Source organism: Nelusetta ayraudi, unplaced genomic scaffold, assembly GCF_046127955.1.
Source record: "Nelusetta ayraudi isolate G7.1 ecotype Tasmania unplaced genomic scaffold, CSIRO-AGI_Nayr_v1 ptg000022l, whole genome shotgun sequence".
Taxonomy (NCBI): Eukaryota; Metazoa; Chordata; class Actinopteri; order Tetraodontiformes; family Monacanthidae; genus Nelusetta; species Nelusetta ayraudi.
Genome location: NW_027466072.1, coordinates 4,773,875 through 4,795,877, shown reverse-complemented (window position 1 = coordinate 4,795,877; position 22,003 = coordinate 4,773,875). Strand labels below are relative to the sequence as shown.

The following is a 22,003-nucleotide window of genomic DNA, read 5'->3' as shown; positions in this document are numbered from 1 at the left end:
GTCTCCGGGGTGCCGTCGGGCCGCGCTCGGCGCCGCTAAATCATCGGCGGAAAGAACAACACGGTGCCGCCTCGGGTTCGACTCTCCGCGCCACCGTCACCGTTCCCTCTTCATACCTGTTTTCAGCCGCGTAATGAACGCCGTCCGTCTCGCTCCCGCGCATCAGCGACGCACTCCGGCTCAGCGTAAGCTGCAGTTTATTGTACATTAGCCCGCCGCCGTGATTTAAAGCGGCTGCCGACATCCACGCTGCTGGCACGACACAAGGGCGAATTGATTCCCTTTATGGATTTATGAATCTCTGGGCTCATTACCGAGTTGGACTCTTTCATTTCACGTGAGCCATTGCCTCGTGCGGCGACCCATGAGAACCCTTCAGGACGACGACGACGACCACGTTGACTACGACCACACACAAAAAAATAAAGAAAAAAAAAGGGAGGAGAAAATGTGCAGTGTACTCGAGCGAAAACCACTTTGGAAAGTGGCAACATGTAAAGTATGGCTTCATTTAAGCAACAAACGCACAACATCGATCCTCTGCGGGGTGGGGGGGGGGGGGGGCGTGAAAGAGGCGGTAAAATACTCTGGGAGCCTTTTAATAATTCATGCCAGTGTGTGTGTGTGTGTGTATGTGTGTGTGTGTGGATTGTAAATAAACTGATAAGTAGACGGGTTGGTAAATGGGGTGGGGGGTGGGGTGAGAATCTTGTAGCTATTCCAGTGAGTAATACCCAGAGTGGTGGAAATATTATAAATCCAACGATGCACCAGTGTGCCGGTGTGAATGGCGGCCAACAGTAATGTGCTCCAAAAGCTCTTTAATTGGCAGGATTATGATGGATCACTGTCACTGTGATATTCCTCTCCCTCTCTCTCTCTCTCTCACACACACACACGCACACACACACACACACACACACACACAAATGCGCAGGCGATGGGCCCAGTATTGACTTTTCAAATAAAAGGGACATTAATGTAGATAAGGGCTGTTTTTGAATCCTCATTAGTCACCTGTAATCTGGGAGCCCCGGCCATATATTAGGAGCCGTGTTTGCCTCGAGTCATTAGAGGAGAAATAAAAGACAAAATAAATCCAATCTTGGAATGTGTGCGATTAATCATGTCTGCCGCCGCTGGCCGGCTGCCTGCTAAACAGTTTTATTGAGTCATTTATGCTGCACCCTCCTCCTTTACTCCTTCCTGGATAATCCATTTATTCTGAATAATGCCTTCTCTTCACGGCCAAAGTGCTGTGTTCAGGTGATATCGCCGGAACTGTATTTTTATTTATTTTACTGAAAAAAATATCCCCCCCACCCCCCATGGATAAACATAAATTACCACAATTACATGGCTGACAGAAGAAAAGCAACAATTGCACATTATTCAAGGAGGCTTTTAATGAACTTGTTAATTAAGTATTTTCAATTACTCCCCAGTGGATTGGAAGGGGGGGGGGCCCAAATGGAGATAATGTCGTGAATAATTTACTGAGGACGATCTAATTAGAAGTATTTTAATGCAGTTTTCCCAGCAGAGGGAAGAGGCTTGGCAAACAGCTAGCAGCGGATACCGTTTAGAGGCAAGGAGTAGTGTCCAATCAGAGGCAAGTAGGGGCAGGTCTCTTCCTGATCTCAATTGCAGATTGAAAAAAACCCCAACACATCTGGTCCCTGTTTTTCTTTCCCGCCTCCTCCCATAATGTGTTCTCTTTGTCGCCCTCTAGTGGTACGGTCACTCAGAGGCTTGAGACTTCGAGCTAGCTTCCTGTAGTTGGGTGACGGGTACAGACTTTGAACATTGCAGAGCTTGTTTGTATGCTGTGAGGAAAAACATGCTTAGGCGTTCGCACAAAATGTTCACCTGCTTGCGGCAGAGCAAACTACAGGTTCACCTCACAAGGTTTCGCCTGCTTGCGTGCAAAACTTGCGCAAGTGAGTTTTTACGAGGAAGGTTTTGTCAAGGGGCCAGAAACTGAATAAGTGCAGTCTTTGGTTCAACAGTCCTCCACTTTAAAATGTGTTCTGTGTTTTGTTTTATATTATTATTTTTAGATGCAGCGCCTGCAAGTGTTTGCTCACAAAAGTTTTTCTTGTTAAAAATTAATGAAATATAAAATCCACAGCTGACACTTCTTAAACTGTTAAAATGTTGGCTGTCAGTTCTGACTGTCTGGTGTCTCCAGAGACTCTGGTTTGGACTGGTCTGGACTGGTCTGGATTGGACTGCACTGGTCTGCACTGGTCTGGACTGGTTTGGACTGGACTGGTCTGGTCTGAATTGGACTGTTCTAAATTGGTCTGATCTGGTTTGGACTTGGACCCTGAAGCCTGTCGGGTGTCTTTGCACCAGGTGACGTGTTCCTGGTGGAACTTTCCTCTGGGCCGCCGATGGTTTGCGAGTCTGCGCTTCACGGAGACGTCTTGCATTGCCAGTAGCACTTTCCTCCTCACAGACGGAACAAATGCAACATCTTTTGAGTTTTATGTCCCTCAGCACCGAGGCCTTAAAGCCGTTTGGGCGACGTTAGCGTTAGCGCTCCGGCTACACGGCCGTATGAAAGCTATACTTCAAAACACCCGCAGTGAACTGAGGCGCCTGCACCCGTGCGTCCTTTCCCTTCATAAAGTGGAGTCATGACGGCCGATTCCCTCAAATTACTCCAAACATTATGTCTCTCGCTCGTCTTCGCCGCTGTTTAATCTGCGTCTGGAGTATTTGCCGTCACTTTCCGCCGCCGCTGCACGCCGCATTGTCTTTTGATGGGCCATAAAAGGCTCCGTTTTGATGGATGCTAACTCGGGGCGTCGCTCTTTGTTGTGGGGCTTTGCGACGATGCGAGATGCGGGCAGGCGACGCGGCGCGACTGCAGAGGTCTTTTAGCGCCCGGCTTTGATCTCCCTGAGTGATAAGTGCAGTGAACGCAAAAATGAAAGGTTGTTTTTTCTTCTGTCTCCCCCCCCAGTGTGAACGTTGAGTTCAGTGTTTTGTTCCAACAGCACTGACGTTCACAGCAGTTGACATACCTGCTAATCGTTGGTGCCACTGTGGTAGCTTGGAGCTTAACAGGTGCAGCGTGATTGTCTTGGAGTTAAAGTCGATCAGTGAATTTTAATACTGAGCTTCACACAACCTCGTTTATCGGCACCGGATCACTTAATGGAAACTCAACAGAACTTTAAAATATTTTTAAGCAAATTCTATCCCGGTTGCACTGCCTGACCGGGAACTACATCTAATACAATACATATTGACCTTGTGACCCACATCGTGAGGACCGCTAGAGTCCAGTGTTTCCACATTGCATCAAGTTTTGTATTTTTCTTCCGAAGTGAAAAGAATTGAAACAAGAGGAAGTTGGTCCAATTAAATTTTTGAACAAAGGATGATGTAACAACTTGTTTGTTGCTTATTTCTGATTGTCACTTACCTCTTTAAAGTTTGATCCCTGAGCCATGGGGTACATGTTTGTATATATACTTTTTCATCATGGCATGTCCAGTATTTGAGACTTGAAGTAAACAACAATCAAACACAGTGACGATCACTTTACGGTTTCTTTATGCGCAACCAAGTTTACACAATCTTACAGGTCCAAACTGTGACAGCCCTGATTTAGAGGCCAACAGATTGGAGGTGGGGGTGTTTCCGGATTCCTGCAGCGTCCTGAGAGACGACACGACTCTTGTCGCCACCTTGTGAGCCCCTCCGATAAAATATCGAGCGCCGTTAAAATTCCGACCCTGCGACATCTGCTCGGGCCGCTCGCTGCTGATATACGAGCTGTGAGGACGGGGCAGGTGTTTTCTGCTGCTGCCAGAGAACATGAAAAACAGATTGTGCCTCCCGCTTCATTTAATTGAATTAAAATGAGTCATGCCGTCCAGCTTCCCTCGTAAAAACAATACAATCGCAGATCATGTTATGGTGCAGGTGGGAATTTCTCATAGTTCTGCCTGATGGAGAAAAAAATAAAAAAAAGCCAGCATAAGGAATCCATTTAGAGGTAAAGAGTCCATAGGTGTATCAATCAAAAACAAGCACTCCAATTCATGGAGCTCCATAAATCGGCCCCATGAAATGCTCGTGCGTCCGACTGCGTACTCGTGAAACCTGCAGTGACTCCGCTTTGATGTTTGATGTTGTGGGCTTTATTACAGATTACAGGGAAAGAATGCCCAAGGTCTAATTGTGCTGATAGTTAGACCGCTGAGGAGCAAACAATAACCAGCTGTTTGCCCCACACAGCCAGAATTAAAAACGCTGGGTCATTACTTTAACCCCCCCCCCAACCATCCCCACCACCACCCCATCCCCCACCACTACCACCACCAGACATTTGAAGGCCAAACTGACTGAAAACTCTCCGCAAACATGTAATAGTCATGATGGTCAATGGTTGAGTTTTCCACATTATCACATTGGGAAATTTACAGCACAATTACACAAAAAAATGAAAAATAAAAGTTTGCACACTGTGCTTGAGGTGGCTTTTATCTTTTTGGAATCAGAGTTAATGGGCAAAACGTTGAATGGAAGCAGTTTTGGTGAAGAAACTCTTATTCAGTCAACTTTGGGACTGATGAGTTGTTTCTGCTGTTTGCTGACTGTATAAAATGATGGATGGGGCTTCCGGTTTCTAACAAGAAGCCAACACGGAACTTTGAAAAACTTGTATTCTATTGTTTGGCCACCAGGGACTGTAAAGAATGTTGCAAAATGACTAAAAATGACTGACTGTCAATGCAGAAAGAAACACTGAATTCATACTTTCATTGTTTTTCATTCACACAATCTTTGTTAAGTGGTTAAACATGTTGTTGGTCTATATTTCAAGTAAATGAAATAAATGGAGCTTAATGTCCATTTGGTCTGATGATTGAAAATGGTTTCAAAACCTCTTGTTTCAAAACAATATTAAGACTTTAATGGATTAATGGACGATGGCTGAATGGATGAAACGGATCTCGGAGCTGGAATCTGTGCGATCCAGCTGCGGGGCCGAGGCTGCAGTTTGGGAATCGTAAAAATCCAAAGTTCGCAGCAGCCAGTTGCTCGTCTTTGGGAAAGAGAAGACGTCTAGAGATAAATCATACTGGCTCATGACTACAAATCTTTGGCAGTGTGTGTGATGGTTGTCAGGATTTATTTATTTATTTTATTTAGGAGGCAAGATTCCAAACAGCTGTTGGCAAATGATCAATGCAAAGGATCAAGCAGATTTTGCCTAAATTAGATCCATCATGACTGAAAAAATGAAAGCAGTTCCTTTGAGTATAGTTTATGTGAAAGGACCATTTTAGTAAAGACAACGTCTTTACCTAATTAACGTTAATGATTAACGTTAAACTTACCCTAAACTGTAGTAAATGAAATGCAGTGGCTTATCTTCTGAAAAAGTTTTTATTTTTTTATTTTTCTTTTTAATTTTCTGATTTTTTTTTCTAGTTGGATAGTTTCAAAAGCAGTCGTCAGCGTAGCTGCTGGTGGACTCGTCTGGTTTCTCGCTGCCATCACTACCGGAAAAATGAATTTGCATAACCGTGTTTATCGGCCTCGTTGCGGCTGCAAACATCATGTTTGTCGTGACGGAAATTAGCGTCGCTTTGGAGCGATTCACGCCGCCGTCTCCGAGCCTCGCCGAGTCCTTGGCTGAAAATAACACAATAATGCATGAAATGATTTTTAGTGATGGCCAGAGGCCAAGTGAAGAGCAGTTAGCTGCGGTCTGGAGGAACCTCCCCCTCCAACATCTTCAGCCCGTCGCTGACCTCCTGACCTTTGCTGCCACAGCTGCCTCCTCACTTGTTTTCTGCACTGGTCCTGATGCACTCAGACTGGACCTTCTCTGGATGTCACTGATTTATGCTTTTGGGGTGCAGCGTGAGGGGGGTGAGACGGACTGAGATCACATCTCAGCTCCTGCTGTCGGCTGCAGTGATGACTGATGCGCCGTGGACGGCGGTTTCCAGTTGGAGTTTCATCTCCCACAGAGGGCGTTTTTTTTTCCTTCTTCTTTTTTTCATCATCAGAAAACTCTGGATTCCTCCGATTGACCCCAGTCGTTCCCTCCGACAGCATCTGACTTCGTCTTTGTTCCCCCGACTTTCACCGTCCTGTGTGAGCTCAGCTCTTTGTCTGTGATGATGATGATGATGATGACGATCCTCCTCCTCCTCCTTCTCCATCTGCTCCTGCTTTCCTGGGAGTATTTTGGAGACGGTGGAAGAGTCCCAGCGAGCGGAGCTCGGTTTGAACCGGCAGCCTAATGCAGTCCGGATGGAACGTGTCACTCAGTCGGCTGAGTCTCGATGACTGAGGGCAGTTTCAGCTGTAAGCAGCCGCTGATTTATGAGCACAGATTGAATTCTTGTAAGCGAAAGCCGGCGAGGAGTCGAGCGACTGAAGGGCCTTTTTTTTTTTTTTCTTCATTTCTCTGTTTCTTGGCGATGGCACACAGGCTTTTTTTTTTTTTTCCTTTTTCCTTTTTCCCTTTGCTCCTGCCAAAGTATTTCGCACGGCAATTAGCTCCGTCCTCGTTTCGGCTCCGCGGTCCCACCGGGTTAACGGAGCCATTTATCATCCTCAGGGGGTGGGGGTGGTGTGGGTTGGGGGGTGGGGGGCTCAGGTACTCGGCGGCGTAAACATTTACTGCCTCCTCGTCTCGTTTGCGAGATTTGCACACGCGGTCGTTTTGAAGCTGGCGCCCGTTTGTGCGTCTATTCCGTCTGTTGACGGCGCTGTGTTGTTGTTGCTGTTGTTTGTTTTGTTTTTTTTTGGGGGGGGGTAGACGGGAGTTGGGGGCGTCGGGGGGGTACAGGTGCAAGGGGGAGGGCGAAGGGGAAACGTTCACTCAAACAGCTCATTTGTCATCTTTGCTCGCTGGACAGACAGTGAATGGAGTGATGACAACATGGCCTCCTGCTTTTCTTTATCGTTTTTTTTTTTTTTGAGAGGGCCAGTGAGGTCAACTAGTTTTTAGTCTGGAGGGATAGAGGGTGGGAGGGGTGTGGGGCGGGGCAAGAGTCAGGCTAATGAGGAAAAAAAAAAGGACGAAGGCAAAATCTTTTATTCCCGTGTTAATGACTCGACTCTTTTTGCGAGCCGTGATTTATGGAGGTTTTTTTTTTGCTTTTCTTTAATAGCGGACTTGACATTTAGCACATGTTTACACAGATACAGATGTCAGCAGCGGCCTCGTTACCCCGACTTCTATCCCAAAAAAACTGGAGATCTTGGCTGCGCTGCAAGTATTTCTATAGCTTCCAAATGGCTGCGGGGCGTCGTTAAAAGTCGTGTCTGAGCGGAGCAGAGCCATAAACGTATGCCGGATGATGCATTTTGCTGCTCTCTTTTTTTTATATATATATATTTATTTTTTTTACAGAAAAATGTCTGCAGAGGCTGAATAAATGAACATTTTTTTTTCCATGTATTTGTTTATTTATTTCCTCCTCCTCCTCCCATCCTCAGAGAGCCGTTACCTTACAAAGAGCTCGCCGGCTGATTTCCAATCCGTCATTTTCTCCAAAACTGACACGCGCCGTCCTCCCTCGCTACGTCTTAGCCTTTATCAATCAGGATTAAGGAATTACATCTTTTTTTGTTTTGCTTAATTTATTTTTTTCCTCCTCTGCGAGTGGAGTGGAGTGGAGTGGAGTGTCAGTGCAGTGGAGTGTCTGAGCCGAGCCGAGCCGAGCCGAGCCGGGGGTCAGCGGCCGTATCAGAGAGGACTAATTGTCAAGGTTACGTCTGGGCGGATGATTGATGCGCGGCCGGCCTGCTTTTGTCAGCCTGTCAGGTGGCTGGAATGTTTAATGTTCTCATTATTGGTGGCTCGGGCTGTGTGTACTTCTCTGTCAGCGCCGCCGCCGAGCCATCTGAACCCGCCGGAGCACTTCAAAGGCCCGCGGGTCATCCGTCTTCCAGCGCCGAGCCCTCCCAACCCCCCACCCCCCAACCCCCACCCCCGAGTGTTCAGCCTCAGCTGAGTGGCGGTGATTTGTTATGACTTGAGAGCCAGCTGACAGACAGGTCTGCCAAATAAAAAAATAAAACAAAACAAAAAGACACAAATGCACACACGCACTCGTTTCCCTTTTGTCGCACACTGAAAGCGTTTCTGCTCCTGTAAAGGGAGGGAGGGGTAGGAAGGGGGGGGGCGGGGTGGTGTCTGCTGTCACGGGAGGCTGCAAACTGACGGTTGTGTCATCTGACTAATTTGAATGACTGGGAGTGTCCTGCCTTCATCTGCCTTCATCTGCCCTCGTCTGCCTGCGGTGGGTTTTGGTTGTGCTGCAGAGAACCGCAGGAGGCCGAAGCTGGAGAGCGATCGTCTCTATAAAGGCCCCTTTGTTCCCTATTTGTTGTATGTTGGCTCACATTTTATTTTGTACCTGGTTCGAGCCTTCTCGCAGATCATCATCTCACCATTATACACGGAATTCTTTTGTAAAAGTGTCAAACTCAAGCTGACTGAGACAGAGGGAATGTTGAGGGCCAACACACAACACAGTTGTGCTGACCAGGCATCGTGCATCAACGTTGCGACTCACTGAACAAAAGCAACAAGAGTCGGGTGACTCTCAGAAAGCAGAGTTAATATCTTTCCAAATTGAAATCGCAGACGACGGAATGTTTTTCCCAGCCACGAGGACGTCGGCTGCTTTTGGTGTGTTTACCGCTGATTGATTTATTTTATAGCCAATGCTGTCAACGCTGCAGTTCACTTTATTTAACACTAGATGCTGCTAAATCTTGCTCACAATCCCTTTTGAGAGACTTTACTCTTTCCCCCTGGGCAGCAGTGAATCCACAGAGTTGTGTTTGGTCTCTGAGAGTGTCGGCTGCTTCTTGTGTTCCAGCCAAAGACTCTGTTGGTGGAGGGGCTTCCAACAGGCAACAAACACATGTTTGCCAGCCCCCGACACACACACACACAAACACATACACACACAAAACAACCCTGCATGAATACATCCAGGCCTAATTTTAAAGCAGCTGTGGGGGGAAACTCTGGCTGCCTCTCCTGGAGCGGTGAGCGAGTGAGTGAGCGAGCACAGCGGTGGCTCAGTGCCGCTGTGTCGTGAACTCAAACGGCGTCGAATTAAAGGCTGTTTTCGCTTCTCGCAGGCCATTCATCTTACTCAGCGTTCGCCCGCCGCTCGCAAATTTGTCAGCTAAGAGCTTCCACATGCCAGGACCAAGAGGTGGTGGTGGTGGTGGTTGGGGGGGGTCAGCTTATCAGAGGAGGCTTTTTTCCCCCTCTCTCGTGCCGAGTCTCTACAGTCGGCCTGCAGCTAATTAGCCACCTCTGCACAACGAGGCCTTGCGAGTCATTAATCACGGCCGACCACGAGCAGCAGCAGCAGCAGCAGCAGCAGCAGCAGCAGCGAGGACGATGACGACAGGCGGCTGCACGCAAGATGTTCTGGAGGCCGCGGGAGAAGGAAAAAGAAAGGGGGGGAGGGTGGGGTTATGACAGACCTGAAAAAAAATGGCCCCCGTCGGTTATGTGTAAATTACAGGGCATGTTGGTCGCTGAAAGACAAGAGCCCAACTGTTTGACTCTGCCCACCCCCTCTGCTTTGTGTGTTGACAGATTCTCCTTCAGGAAGAGAGAAGAGAAGAAACCCCCCCCCCACCCCCCCTTCACCGGCTCTCTGTTTTCCATCCAGTCCACTGGGAACGAAGGAGCGGCGGCCATGTATTGTGAGTACACGGAATAAAGATCAAGCTCACTTTTTTTTTTTTTTTTAATGACGCATCACTTACGTTGATGGAGGAAGACGAGCACCAAAGGTTAACAGCTGGGCAGAAGGGAAAAGTATAAACCCTCTCCAGCTTTAACTCTGAGTTCCTGCTGTTTACTTTGCATGTCAGAAGGAGGAGGGATGTGGGGGGGGGGTGTCTGGGGGTAGGGGTGTGTGCGGGGGAGTGTGGGTGGATGATGGAGTGATGATAAATATGCGGCTTGTTTGGAGAAGAAAAAGCCTCGTCTGCTACAAACATAAACCAGCATGTTTCCCCCAGGATGATGGAAGACACACTTCAGGGCTCGGCTGCACATGTGAGGGGTCGCCCTCGCTCTCCCTCTCTCTCTCTTTCTTTCTTTCTTTCTTCTTCTTTTTCCTCTAGTCTCCATTTTGCCGTCTGTAAACACAGATCTGCTCGGCGGCCTCGCCAACAAACACAGGCGAGTGGCCCAGATCTATTGAAATCAGCCCAGAGGTTTTCTTTTACGCAACAGCAGCAGCAGCAGCGGTGTTGTTGGTGGTGGTGGCGGTGGCGGGGTGGGCGGGGAGATCCCTCGCCACAGCTGACACGCCGGCCCTTAACTTCATCACCGCAACAACCCGTTTATCGAGTGTTTGGGAGCGGCGGCGTCTACCAACGTTTCCCGGCCAAATAAACGTATTTCACCTTTAACCGAGCAGCTGCACCTCCAGAAGTGACTGTTTGTAACCCTGATGGGGCCGCCTTGTAGGTGGGGGGGGGGGGGGGGGGGGGGGCTGGTGAGTGAGCAGGTGGGACTGTGCTGTGACCCGCCACCTCACCCATCATGTAATATGTGGAAGACATTCTTTAATGCCAATTGAAAATGAACAAAAGGAAACAAAATCAGTGTCTTTGAAGCCCCAGGGATGTTTCGCTCTTTATTGAAATGACTCTGAAAACACTGTAAAAAGGGGGCAATACAGCCATTTCATTACTTACTTAGTGTTAATAGAATTTCTTTAAGTTTGGCGGGCCGGATTAAAAAGCTTTAATGGGCCGCATATGACCCCTGGGCCGTAGGTTGCCCTCCCCTTCACTAGAATAAACTAGACTACACCACTGTGGTGGAGCCCCGTGTGCTGTTAGCGCTGCAGATTACCTTTACATTTCCAACTGGTTTATTTTCTGCAATAATGAATAGTGGTTGAGTAATTGCCCGTCGCACAACAAAATTGTCATCATTTGTAACGGACCAGGCTGGGAATTGATGGTGTCACTTCCTGCTTAGCTACCTAATGTGTGTACAGCGTTACACACCAACACGCTAGCAGTTTGTCCCACCACAAACAACTCACCTGTGAAGAGACAATTTGATGCTATTGGGTTTTTTTTTTGCCGTGTAGATTTGCTTATTTCGCCACCATGAAACACGCAGTGAAACACGCAGTGAAACATCCCAAATTACTCAGCTGCTCAGATTTTTGTTTTTGTGTTGTGATTCAAATGTAAACCTCTGAAGACGGAGCCATTTTGGGACTTTGCAGCTAGTTCAAAGGTTCTTCTTCACCGATTTCCACCTTGAAAACTATGTCGACCGTAAACGCTCCCGCAGCAGCAGCAGCAGCAGCAGCAGCATTTCCCAGCAGAGGCGTTCAGGTGTTGCACACAATAATGAGGCTGCACTTATATTTTTAGCCATGTATTCTTAACATTTATGACTCCCACGTTTTCCCAAAAGCAGCAGGTGGATGAGTGGCTGACAGAATCGCATCACATTAAAAACAATCTGTCATTTAACTCTGTTTATGACACCGGTTGTTGTTGTTTTTTTTACATGATAAATTGTGTTGTTCGGGTGAACTGAGTCACAGATCGGCTGAAACTGGTATTTCCCCAATAAGCTCCTTCTTATTTTCCTGCCAGGCCTCTCTGCGAACAACATGTATTTAATTATAGTCAGTTCTTTCTCAGAAGAGGTATTTTATACATATAAAAAAATACATCCATTAAAACTCTAATGATCTTGAAGTAATTAATACAGTTTTTTTTATGTTTTTTTTTTTTTTTTTTAATACAAGGGTCGCCGTCTTTTGAACAACACCGTCCAAATCTTCCTCGTCACACTCGAGTTTACAGCCCGTGTTGCCATAACGTGACTAGTTTTACGACACTACAGTGCGGCTGCTGCGTTGCGTCACCCATAAAGACTTGATTCACGATCTCCAGAGTTGTTCAGTCCGTTCCCCTCCACGCGATGTTTGAATATAATGAACATAATTATGATCATAATCGTAATAATGACGATGATATGCACGCGGCTGAGTGGGCGCCGCGCTGCATTGTGGATTCCGGGGCCTTTTTTTTGTACCGCCATTTGTCATCGAGCTGTTTGGGGGGGGGAGAGTGGAGGGAGGGGGGCCTCTCGCACGACTTTGATGAATATGACGTGTGACCGTTAATGATGGTGATTTTTTTGCGGCAGAACGGGCCGATTTACGGCGGATGCATTAAATGACGCTGCCGCCTCGATGTAGCCCACTAGTTATAAAGGAGCTGCGCTGCATGCTCTGTGGCTTCATTACAACACACACACACACACACACACACACACGCACACACGCACATCTGGTGTCATCGTAAATCTGCGTTTAGTGTTTTTTTTCTTTCTATTTTTTCCTGGAGGCTCGTTTGTCTTCGTTAATTAAACCATGATCCACGACCACGTGGCTCTGTGATTTTGATCGTCTTTTTTTCCCCCGTTATTGTTGGATGACGATATAGTGGTAACTCGTCGGAAAACACACACACACACACACACACACACACACACACACACACACACACACACACACACACACACACACACACTCGAAGAAAATAAAATAAATTATTCCACGTAATAATTTAAATCATGCAAAGTGTGTTTTGTGAATTGGAGGCTGCCACTTAATTACACAAATCAGCGAAAATAAGTGGAGAAAAATGATTTTAAATCCCTCTTCTAATTTGTTCAATTTTCCCAGCAAAAGAAAATTATCTTCCACCATGCAAAAACGCAAGAAAAAAGTAAATTAATAAATTAATTAATAAATTAAATAAACAGCCCCTGAAGACCTCCGTAAATTTGAAACAAAATCAGGGGTGGGAAAATGAAAATGTCAGCTATATTATTATTTTTCTTACATTTAGAGTGAAATATTTTCCACCTGAGAGAATCCGACACCTCGGTGTCCTCTCTAAATTCAGCCAGCAGGCCGCTGGAATCCGCTCCTCTGCTGTCTGACGCAGGAAATAAAAAGGCCACAGTTTGGCTCTCCGCAATGATAAATCAATGACAAATCTGAGAGACGCCGTTCTCATTGATCCCCCCCCCCCCCCCCCCCCCCACGTCCATCATCCTGTCACGTCGTTCAGCGGCGTTCAGAGCCTCAGTCAACCGTCCGGCTCTCACGTCTGGGCACCAAGAAAAAGAAGGGAAATACAAATAAAAGTAGTATTCGGCCGCTTTTTGACGCATAAAACATCACAATAAAAACAGAAATAGAAAATTGTTTTCTCATTTTTCAAAAATAATGCACATTGAGGCTCCGCATAGTTAAATTATAATATTTTTTTATTCACGCTTGAAGCTATCGCAAATAAATACACCGATCCCTCCCCCCCCACACACCACACGGATCCAGTCCCTGCATGGTGAAGTACAATATAAAACTCACTGGGTACTAAATCTTCTTTATAAACGTATAATTCTCTGTGTGTCTACTGGTATCCCAGGGCCGAGGCTGTCGTCAGTCTCTGTCCGTACAAGGCATACGGGGAGTAGTAGGCCCCCGTGGCAGCCGGCACCGGCACCGGGGCTCCCGGCGCGGGCAGGGGGCTCTTGGAGTAGGGGTGGTAGCGGCTGCTCAGTCCGAGGGGATGCGGCCCCCGCAGGGTCAGCGTGCCGGGGCTGCCCGCCGGGCTGCCCCCGGGCGCCATGTGCATGTGACAGGCCATGGCGGCGGCCAGCGACGAGGAGCCGCCCGGGTAGCCGGACATGAGCTTCTCCGTGCCGGCGAAGGCCGTGTGAGTCCGCAGGTGGCTGAGCAGCTCCTCCGAGTTGGAGAAGCGCTTGTCGCACGGTCCGTTGGCCGACACCCAGTTGCACACGTGCGGCTGGGGGTCGTTGGGCAGCACGAAGCCGTAAGGGTAGAGCGGGTGCCCGCTGAAGGACGGTGTGGACGAGTGCACGCCGTGCAGGTGGTGCGCCGGGTACATGAGCGGGTATCCGGACTTGAGCGCCGCCGCCGCAGCGGCTGCTGCTGCGGCGGCAGCCGAGTCGTGGCCGCAGTTGGCGGCGGACGAGCCGGACAGGTGGCTCGTACAGTGGTAGCTCAGGCAGTAGGGGTCCCGGCACAGGCTGGCCGACATGAGGGAGGGCGGGGAAGCTCCGGCCAGGGGGCTCATCCCGGCTTTGCTGCAGGCCAGCGAGCTGGCGGCGGCGAACTGCGCGCTCAGCAGCTGGCCGCTGGACTTGGCCGGGTCCAGGGTCATGCCATGGGGCAGGAACGGCTGCGGGTAGCTGGCGTAGGCCCCCGCTAAACTCGCGGGGTAAGAAATGCCCGCAGGCGGCAGGGGGAAGACGGTGTGGCCCGGCTTGTACGGGGAAACGGGCGCCACCAACCCGGCGCCCAGGACAGAGGAGGAGGAGGAGGAGGAAGAGGTGGAAGTCACGGATGTCGAGTCCGACGTGGAGGTCTTGGATCCGGGCGTGCTCTCCTGGCTGCCATCTGGGGTAATTCCACTTATCCGGTGGCCACCGGTGCCCTCCGCCGAGCCGCTCTTATTGCCCTCGCACTCCTTTTTCTCCTCCTTGTCTCCCGCTTTGCCTTCGCTCGGCAGCGGAGACACCGAGGTGCAGGAGCTGGGGCTGCCTGTCCTGGGAGTGAACGGCTGGCAGGTGGCGCTAGGCACTCGGAAACCGGCCTTGTCTCCCGTGAGGCTGCTGCTGCTGTTACTGCTGCTGCTCGACTCCTTCTTCTCCGACGTCTTGGAGTAAGGTTTGAAGCTGGATTTGTCCTCGGCGCCGATGTCGCTCATCTTCAGCGGGCCGGACTTGGTCTCCTTGTCCGAGGATCCATTCTGGGTCACCGAGGACAGTTTGGAGGAGGACGGCGGGTCCGGTTTGCCAATCTGCGAGCACGTCTGAGCCAAAAGGGCCAGTGGACTTTTCTTGGCATCGAGCTTTAAAGAAACATAAGAGGGAGAAGGAAAAAAAATGAGTGGCAATAGAAAAATATATCACAAAATAACACCAAGCAGACACTCGGGGTGTTGGGAGACTGTTTCGCCTGGTTACGCAATGCGCACGAACTTCCCTACAGTAAGAGGCGGGGAAGAAGGCGCAGCCGGGCTGATAAACAAGAGATTGGAGATAACTGCACAACTGCCACGCGTCAACATTACAAAGACTGGCAGGGAACGCAAACTCATACTGACCCAAACCTCTGGTGCGCCCGCTGGGGATTTTTTTACGCACGGGCTAAAGGGTTGAAAACAAACTCTTGCGTCGACAGAGACCAGTGGAGTCAGGAAACACGAATCCCTGCTTACTTACGCATCCATCGCACGCGCAGAAGGCACCTCGGAGGCGGTCAAACGATGTTTTTTGAAGTGAAACCAGTTCTGTTTCAGAACAGTGGTTTCATTTTAGTGGTCTGTAAGGAAGAAAATCCGGCCGGGTTTCTTACCTCGATGGGACTGACGGGGGTGGACGGCAGAGGCTGCAGGTACTCCGGGTGCAGAAGGTGTCCCGCCCGAGCAGTCAGCATTTTCAGCACCTTTATGGGAAGACGGCTGGCTTGGCGAGACGGGTCTGCGGGAGAGACGCAGTGGTGCACGGACTGCTGGCCGATCCTCTCCCCCGGCGAGCCGCTCTCCCACGCTGGATTGGTGCTATTTCTCAGGACAGAGACCGCGGGCGATGTGATCATGACCCAATTCTCATAGAAATGGTGGAGGAATTCATGTGCGGAGGTGTTTTCCTTCTTCGTCTTCTTTTCCCAAAATCAACAAAAAGCCAACACCGATAAGAAGCCGGGCGGTGAAATCAGAGATTCACCAGAGAGAGACAGAGGGAGGGGGAAAAAAGCCGTTTTAAATCCCCAGCACAGGCGCGCAGTGTGAGAGCTGGATCCGTGCGTGCTGCATCCCCCGCCAGTCGCTCTGACAGTGTGGCCACAGGTCCGAGCGCGCAGTGCACGACGTTTACGCGAGCCGTGGGCGCAGGAGATCACTCCGCCTCCTCCCGGAGAGCAGCATCCGAGTTAGTCCGCACTCAGGATCGCAGTCCGCCGGTCTGCCGCCGCCTCCCGGTCGCACGCACACGCACGCACACAAATCCGTGACAGTCTCCTCTAACACACGCCCCGTCCGCATCACGTTTTTAACAGGCACACACAAGGCGAGCGCGCCCGGGTCGACGTTTTTATACCAGCCTTTGCGTAATTGGCACGTGACGCATGCGCTCTTGCCGCAACTGCATCGGGGTCCAGGGACTCTGGGACGGACACGAGCACATTTATGTCCAGAAAGCATCTATTAATTTGCTTTGTTGTTAAAAAAAATAAAAAAATAAAAACAAATAAAAGAGAAAAAAATTTTGAACAATGCTTCATCACGTCGCCCGAGCCGATCATGATGCTTCTGGCTAAATATTTGCATCAACGTCGCCACCATCGAGCAGCTGCTGTGATTTAATTCAGCGAAAATAAAACAAAAAATATTATTTTAATTTTTATTATTATTATTATTATTATTTAAGACAGCGCTGGCTAATTAATAATTCTGCATTTCTTCTTCTTCGGTCACCTGCGGCGTGTCTGACATTTCCCCACCGCGTCTTTCTCCTCTCAATCACGCAGCTTGTCATGTGTCACTTGACTGTCTGTCAGCCGCCCGCAGCACTTCATCTCCCCCTGCTTCTCACTCACACCCGGGTCAGCTGCTGCTGCTGCTGCTGCCGCCGCCGCTGCAGATTTGACTCGTGAGATGATGGACGCAGATGTATCATCTTTTTATTCGGCACAGTTGTGTTTCTTTTTTTTTTATTGCACACACTTTTCTGAGTAAAACTAGTTAATATTCCTCCACGCTCAAACCAGACAGCGCGCTCTGTGATATTCCAACAGCATCTCTTTCTTTTTCTCTTTTTCCAATAAAAGGAAAAATCCCCCTCCTGCTCTCCATTCATCATGTAAACCTGCGCCCTCCCCCATCGAAGTGGAGCCACTTATCTTATTACTCAATAGCCTATAACTGTCTTGCTGATCGCAGCGAAAGTTAAACATATGCAAGTGTTTTTTGATTGATAACAGCGCGGCTGTTTTCGGCAACGGCTGTCAGCCGCTGACACGGCGCGCTGAGTTATTAGGGCAGAGAAGGGCGACCATAAATTTCCACCGTCAGGCAAAAAGCCCTTTATTGTGTGCGTGATGGATGGCTCGGCGCGGCACACACACACTCACACAGACACATACACTGAATTCTCGGCTCTGTCCTTAAATGGCTGCACATATCTCTACTCCCCCGACACCCCCACGCTGTAACTCATTGCTGTTAAACATTAAGCCTCGAAATGTTCTTTTAAAAAAAATGTTCACAAGAAGGAAAGGACACGTCTTTGAATTGCGCAGGCCCTCAAAACAAACAAGTCGTTCAGAGCGTTTTGCCAAAAAATGAATAAATAAAAAACAAAATCACAATTTATTCTTCTACAAAATACTGCAGGGGTTCAAAGAGTTGAAAGCAGAAATTATTTTTCAATTGAAAAAAAGGTCAAAAACATCTCTGTAAATAAAGAAAAAACAGAAAATGTAATTAATGTTCCTTATTTCACAAAAGCTCCCTTGTTATTATTCACTTAGCATTTGACTGCAACACTTGACACGTGAAAAACGCTTGACTGCAAGAAACACATGGGGTCAAAGATTCTTTTCTACATCCTTTAGACAATTAAGAAGCAATAAAAAAAATCTACCAAGGTCTCAATTAACCTCAACAAGTGACAGTGAGTAATCTCCATGTAGTCTCTGCAGCTCACTCTGTGTATGTGTGAGTGTGTGTTTGTGCGTGCGCCTGCGTGCACGTGCACGTGTGATTGCGCACTCCAACGTCACACTTTATCATTTGCGTTAATTAAAATTTCAGAATAATGGCAATTGGAGCGACAGCAGCTGGTGTAATTGACTGCGTCGTGTCATGTATCATCCCACATTGCGTGTTGTGTAATTTAGCCATTGCTACGTGACCGACTGACTGAACAGATGCACGTCTGTGGAGCCCCAAGAGACTGAGGGTGGACGAGTCACTTTTCATCAAATTATGGGATCAGTGTTTGTTTAATTACAAATAAAACAAAGTGAAAATGAGTGATACTTATAAAATAATTGTTTTTTGGTGACTCAGAAACATCATGAAAAAAAGAAGACAAAAAGGGGCCAGAAAGGATCAGAAACGCAGTCTATAGGCTAAAGGCTCCAGTCTGCAGCTCCAGAAGAAAGAGTGGACTCGGCTGATTACTGCTGCAATCGAAAAGCGCCACACTTTGGAATAAAGAAATCCCCTTGACGTGACAAGTAAATTCAGGCGCTGTCAGCCGGCAGGCAGGTCGACTGGATGTGACGGCTAAAAAGCCGAGGCGACGCTGAGCAGGTGCCATTGTTTCAATCTGCTCTCTTGACCTGTCAGGGCCTCGGCGTGGCCCCTCCCAACCAGTGGTGTAGTCTATGTGAGCAGCTATACGCCGTATAAGTAGACCAGAAAAGTCTCTGAATTACCGTACAACCACTGTTCACTTTCACATTTAAAATTGTGATTAAAACAATGTTTTATGTTCTGATGTGATGAAACTATCAGCCATTGCTTTAGTTCAGGTTTATAGAATTTATTCTTAAACTTAAAGTTTAAGTTTAAGTTTTTAGAGAATTTATTTTTGTTTGCACCACTTTTTGCACTTGATTGCTGAAACTTTATTTATTGTTGTTGTTTTGAAGTAGCTGCGGCTGGACGGATGTATACGCCTGTCACCTTAATAAGGGTTAAGTGTCCGCCGTGAGATATATATTTGTTTTGAATTGTATTTTTGTTTGTAGTGGACAGGCCAATCGCACAACAGAATTAAAGGAAATAATCAAAGTGCCCCCATTTTTTTGTTTGAGTCCTGGCAGTGTGCAGTCCGTAGGAAAACAGCAAAAGTCCTCCTCCTTACGCATGTAGCAGCTAGATGTATTGAATAGTTCTCTGTTGTAGAGAAGCCTGACACAACTTAATTATGAGGCTGCGAGAGAAATCATCAGAAAACACCCTGAACGAACTGCAAGGCCGCCAGGAGCAGGAAGTGTGCCGCCTTTTCCGGTCGAAGCACGGTAAACGTACGCTAAAAAGCGAGAAAGAGGTTCTTTCTTTTCCTCCTCGACGTCTGAGCAGGATTTAAAAACCCAGACTAGGAGCACCGAGTGCCGCCGCCGCTGACGAGTGGACGGTGTTGGAGTGAATCAGTCTCAGGTTTCACTCCCCGCCACTTCACACGTGCCGCCTCTGACAGGTCGCGCTAGACGGCCAAGTCGCTCCCATATTTCCGTGACTGAGTGACGGCCTGAAATTACTCCCCCATCAAACTCAAACCCCTCTCCTTCCCCCTCCTCCCCCCCCCCCCCCCCCCCACCCCCGGTGGCGTTGGCGGTAATGCACCCTGCGGCACGCCGGCTGTCTTCAAGAGTGCAGGAAATTAGACTCGGGGAGCTGAGAGTCGCCTTTCAAGGCGGAATATGACGGGAAAATGGACCACTTCTCTCGGGCGCCGCGTGGCGCTGGGGCGGGGGGGGGGGGGGTTAAAGTAAGAGGTAAGGGAAGAAGGTGTCAGGAAGAATTACAGGTCTGGGCTGTTTTTTCGCGGCAGGACGTTTCAGATACTAAGAAGTCGGAGCTCGACGGGAGAGCTTTCCGACCCCCCCCGCCAACCCCACTCGCTCTCCGTCAGTGGCGCCGAGCATGACGGGCGAGGTGATGTGGCGCCGTCTTGACTTCCGGCGTAACGTTGAGCGGCAGCCGGTTGAGGTGCAGCCAAGATGGCGACGGCGGCGGCGGTTCCGCTTCACGTTGTCTCCTCGATTAGTCAAAGCCGGGTGGGCGAGCGCGGCGGGTGTAGAGACGCCTGCCTGCAGATTAGCGCGCTGTCGTCCAGCTGGCCGTCAGGTGAGGCGGCGAGGAGGAGGATCACCGCCGGCTGGCAGTCATGCTGTAGAGAGGAGTTAGCTTCACCTCCCAACAGGAACCCCGTCCGGGTGGGAACCCGACAGATGCCATATTAGAGCCTCGCAACTTCTTTAAGAGGCTTCGGCAAAGAGCCGCGTCCTGTCTTGTCTCGGAGGTGAGGGGGGGGGGCGGCGGTGGAGGTGGAGGTGGGGGAGGGTGAAGTTAAGAGAAAAGGTGAAAAAAAGGAAAAACATTGCTCCTGAGTTTCAGCGTCGCTTCAAAGTCTGACGGGTCGAGTGGATCTTGACGTTTGACCTTTTGGCCTTTTGTGGAAAAAAAATGATTAAAAAGCAGCACATTTTTTTCACGCTAATCCTGTAGATTTTCTGCTTGAACGCTCGAGCAAAAGTCTCGACCCCAGATTTTTCATCATTTGACACTTTTGTTTTGTTTTTTCCCTTCATTCATTTTCAGCTTGATTAATGACCCCCCTTTTCTCAATCTGCTCACTTAATAAAGTGAAGACAAGAAAGTGTAACGTGTATAAAAAAAAAAGATCCACTTTTGCCCTCCTCCACACACACACACACACACACACACACACGCAGAGTGGCGCCAGGCTGCTGATCCCTTACTTTTCCCCCCACGTGTCTAGATTTAATTTATGGAGCCTAAGCCGGGCTAGGAAGTGTACAGGTAGTGTGTTATGACACTGGGAGCACTGTGCGGGTCGGGATGAGTGTCTGTGATGGGCAGATTAGTCAGACTAAAGTGGGCCTAAAGAATGATCTTGTCACATTTCCCGGGCGGGATTAGGGCTGTGCGGGAGGAGCGCTTCAGCGGGGAATTAGCGTCATGCGGTCGGTCGGCTGCAGACGAGCGTGCCGAGGGATCTGCCGTGGCAGCCTTGGACACTTACCGCTCCATTTGTCGACTTAGCCATCAAATACCGAGGCTGATGGTTATTTCTCTGTCATTCGCAGTTTGTGTGATGATACCGGCTTGGTTTCCAGTTATGCGAGCGAGCGAGAAAGAGAGAGAGAGCGAGAGGGGGAAAAAAATTGTAAGTTTTTTTTCTTTCTTTCTCGTAGATCAAAACACCCTGCGGACCTCCAGGAAAAACACAAAAGCAAAAACAAAATTTGGAAAATGAAATGACAAAATAAAGCAGCAGTGCTCCTTTTGTTACACCAAGAACAACTTTGCATATGTGTGACAGCGGATGACGATGTCGTTTTTGGCACCTTGCTCTGTTTGTGTCTTTGCATTAAAAAGCAAGTGTGTGTGTGTGTGTGTGTGTGTGTGTGTGTGTGTGTGTGTGTGTGTGTGTGTGTGTGTGTGTCTCCGGGCGATGGCAATGTGCTATCACCGAGACGGCTGGCTGTGGAGGGGGAGAGAGAGTGAGAGAGAGAGAGAGGGTGCATGCGAGCTGAGAGACAAAGTCGGAGGAGCCTGACAAATGAAATCAAACTTCATAAGACCTGCCAGTGGTGTCAGTTGTTATCCGTATCTCCGGCGCATTATGGCACCGCAATGCAGTGTACCGCCGCCTCGTCTGTCGGCTCCAATCCATCACGTCCTCCGCCGCTTTCTCCTTTGAAGTGGGAAGAGTGTCGGCGTGAGGAGGAGGAGGAAGAGGAGGAGGAGTCTCTCTCTCGCTCTCTCTCTCTTTCTCTCTTTCTCTTTTTTTAATTGACACATGAGTGGCACCGATGTGGACCGCTGCCTTGACTTTGGTGCCAGGCGGCCTGCTGTTGTTCTGATGAGCTGTTATTGGCAGAAGCCACAGCTGCCGATGGCGAGCCGGGCCTGGAAATGGGAAGTGACATCAGACAGAGCGGAGCTTGTCGCTTGTCTCACCACCACCTCCCCCCTGTTGAGACGTCGCTCGGTGTTGGACTGGGTGGGATTCAGCCAACCACTCCTGGAAGCTGCAAACTGCCGTCACGTCACTTGACTCCAGCCGCCGGACGCTCTCAGGATCAGGACGACCTCCGATTTGACGGCGAATGCGTCACTTTTCACAGGACGTTTCCCTTCCAAGCGC

At 49.0% G+C, this 22,003-nt stretch overlaps 1 protein-coding gene and 1 long non-coding RNA gene across 3 annotated transcripts in view; one reads left to right on the top strand and one right to left on the bottom strand.

Annotated features, from left to right (window-relative positions):
- Nucleotides 1-22,003, top strand: part of LOC142889464 (uncharacterized) — a 51,588-nt gene that overhangs the window by 7,480 nt on the left and 22,105 nt on the right. The window contains exons 2-3 of one of the 2 annotated variants that reach the window (XR_012926839.1): nucleotides 9,608-9,717; nucleotides 10,144-10,263. This is a non-coding gene — a long non-coding RNA (uncharacterized LOC142889464). Of the gene's footprint in view, nucleotides 1-9,607; nucleotides 9,718-10,143; nucleotides 10,264-22,003 lie in introns of those variants that run through there. The other variant, XR_012926840.1, reaches the window with a different exon arrangement.
- LOC142889459 (zinc finger protein 503-like) lies at nucleotides 13,319-16,142 on the bottom strand. Its single transcript, XM_076028216.1, has 2 exons — nucleotides 15,453-16,142; nucleotides 13,319-14,946 (listed from the first exon to the last, which is right to left on the bottom strand). Exons 1-2 carry the CDS (start codon nucleotides 15,693-15,695, stop codon nucleotides 13,483-13,485), a joined length of 1,707 nt encoding a protein of 568 aa, XP_075884331.1. The 5' UTR covers nucleotides 15,696-16,142; the 3' UTR covers nucleotides 13,319-13,482.